Source organism: Fukomys damarensis, unplaced genomic scaffold (assembly GCF_012274545.1).
Source record: "Fukomys damarensis isolate Sample0158 unplaced genomic scaffold, DMR_v1.0_HiC HiC_scaffold_30902, whole genome shotgun sequence".
Taxonomy (NCBI): Eukaryota; Metazoa; Chordata; class Mammalia; order Rodentia; family Bathyergidae; genus Fukomys; species Fukomys damarensis.
In genome coordinates, this window is record NW_022931814.1 from 1 (window position 1) to 1265 (window position 1265).

The 1265-nt window shown below is 48.1% G+C and overlaps 1 protein-coding gene across 1 annotated transcript; it reads left to right on the forward strand.

Annotated features, from left to right (window-relative positions):
* Positions 1-8: 8 nt before the first annotated feature.
* Positions 9-1259, forward strand: LOC104859161 (cardiomyopathy-associated protein 5-like; the record flags this gene model as incomplete). The annotated part of the gene is made up of 1 exon (XM_010619698.1): positions 9-1259. A coding segment is annotated over one exon (1251 nt), but the record flags the coding sequence as incomplete, so codon positions are not given.
* Between the last annotated feature and the right edge of the window lie 6 nt (positions 1260-1265).

Sequence of the window (1265 nt, forward strand, 5' to 3'; positions counted from 1 at the left end):
CTCATCCCAGTGTCAAAGGAGAGAATGAGGAACCCAAGCCTGAACCACCCATTTCTCTTCCTGAGCCTCTCGTGTTCCAAGAACCAGAAAAAGAAGAGCTGGAAACTTCCCCATCAATAGCTGCTATGCCTGAACCTGAAGGTTCTAATTTGGAAGAAGAGATCATAGAACTCGGTTACCCAGAAAGCCCGTTAATTTCTGAGCAGCCCTTCCCACCACGGTTGTCCCCTGAGATGCTGCATAAAGAGGAGCCTCACTCTCCACTGCTGACAACAGCAGCACTTGACCATGTCACTTTGTCCGAGGAGAGAGAGGAAATCGAGTCTGTTTCTACAGACTCTGCTTTTCTGTCAGAGTACTCTGTGCCTCAGGATTTGAATCATGAACCAGAGAAGCAAGAAGCTGAGCCAGTCTCTCCATCCAGTGCAAAAGCCGTATCTGAATGTGCAGTTTTCTCAGAGGAAGAGAACGAAGAGTTTGAGCCTTGTTCCCCAGCTGTGGCCTCAGTGTCTGAGCGCTCTCTCTGGCCACCCACTCCTGAGAAGTCTTCTGAAAACCTGTCACCACTGTTTTCTGCAGCCCCTTCAGAACACATGGGCCTTTCAGGAGATGAGGCCTCAGAAAGTGGACGTTACACTCCAGATTCCTCATCTGCTTCAGAATATTCAGTTCCCTCCCATGAAGCACAAGAGTCACTGAAGAAAACAATTGACCACAAGTTCCCATTAAAATCAAAAGATGTTTCTGAGTCTATGATTCTGTCAGAAGAAATGAAAGACCCTGAGTCACAGTCTCCAGCTGTGGCCTCTATGTCTGAGCACTCTCTCTCACCATCCCTGATGGAGAGGACTCCTGAGTGCCAGAGTCCCCTGCCTTCTGCTGCTACGCTGCAACACATGGTCCTGCCAGAGATAGAGGACCTAGCAAGTGAGCATTTCACACCAGATTCAAAATTGACTTCTCAATCTGCAGTCCCCCTAAATGCAACACAAGAATCCCTGAAGATCATTGATGAGGTAACTCAGTTCAAATTAAAAGACATTGTTGAGCACACAGTTGTGTCAGAAACAGAGATGGAAGATGTTAGCTCATGTTCTCCAGATGTGGTCCCTCTACCTGAGTGCTCTCTCCCACCCCACACAACTGAGATGACTTCTGAATGCCAGGCCCCACCACCTGTAGGCACCCTACCTGAACACATAGTCCTATCTGAACAAGAGACAATAGAAATGGAGCCATACTCACCCTCTTCCACATCTGCTTCT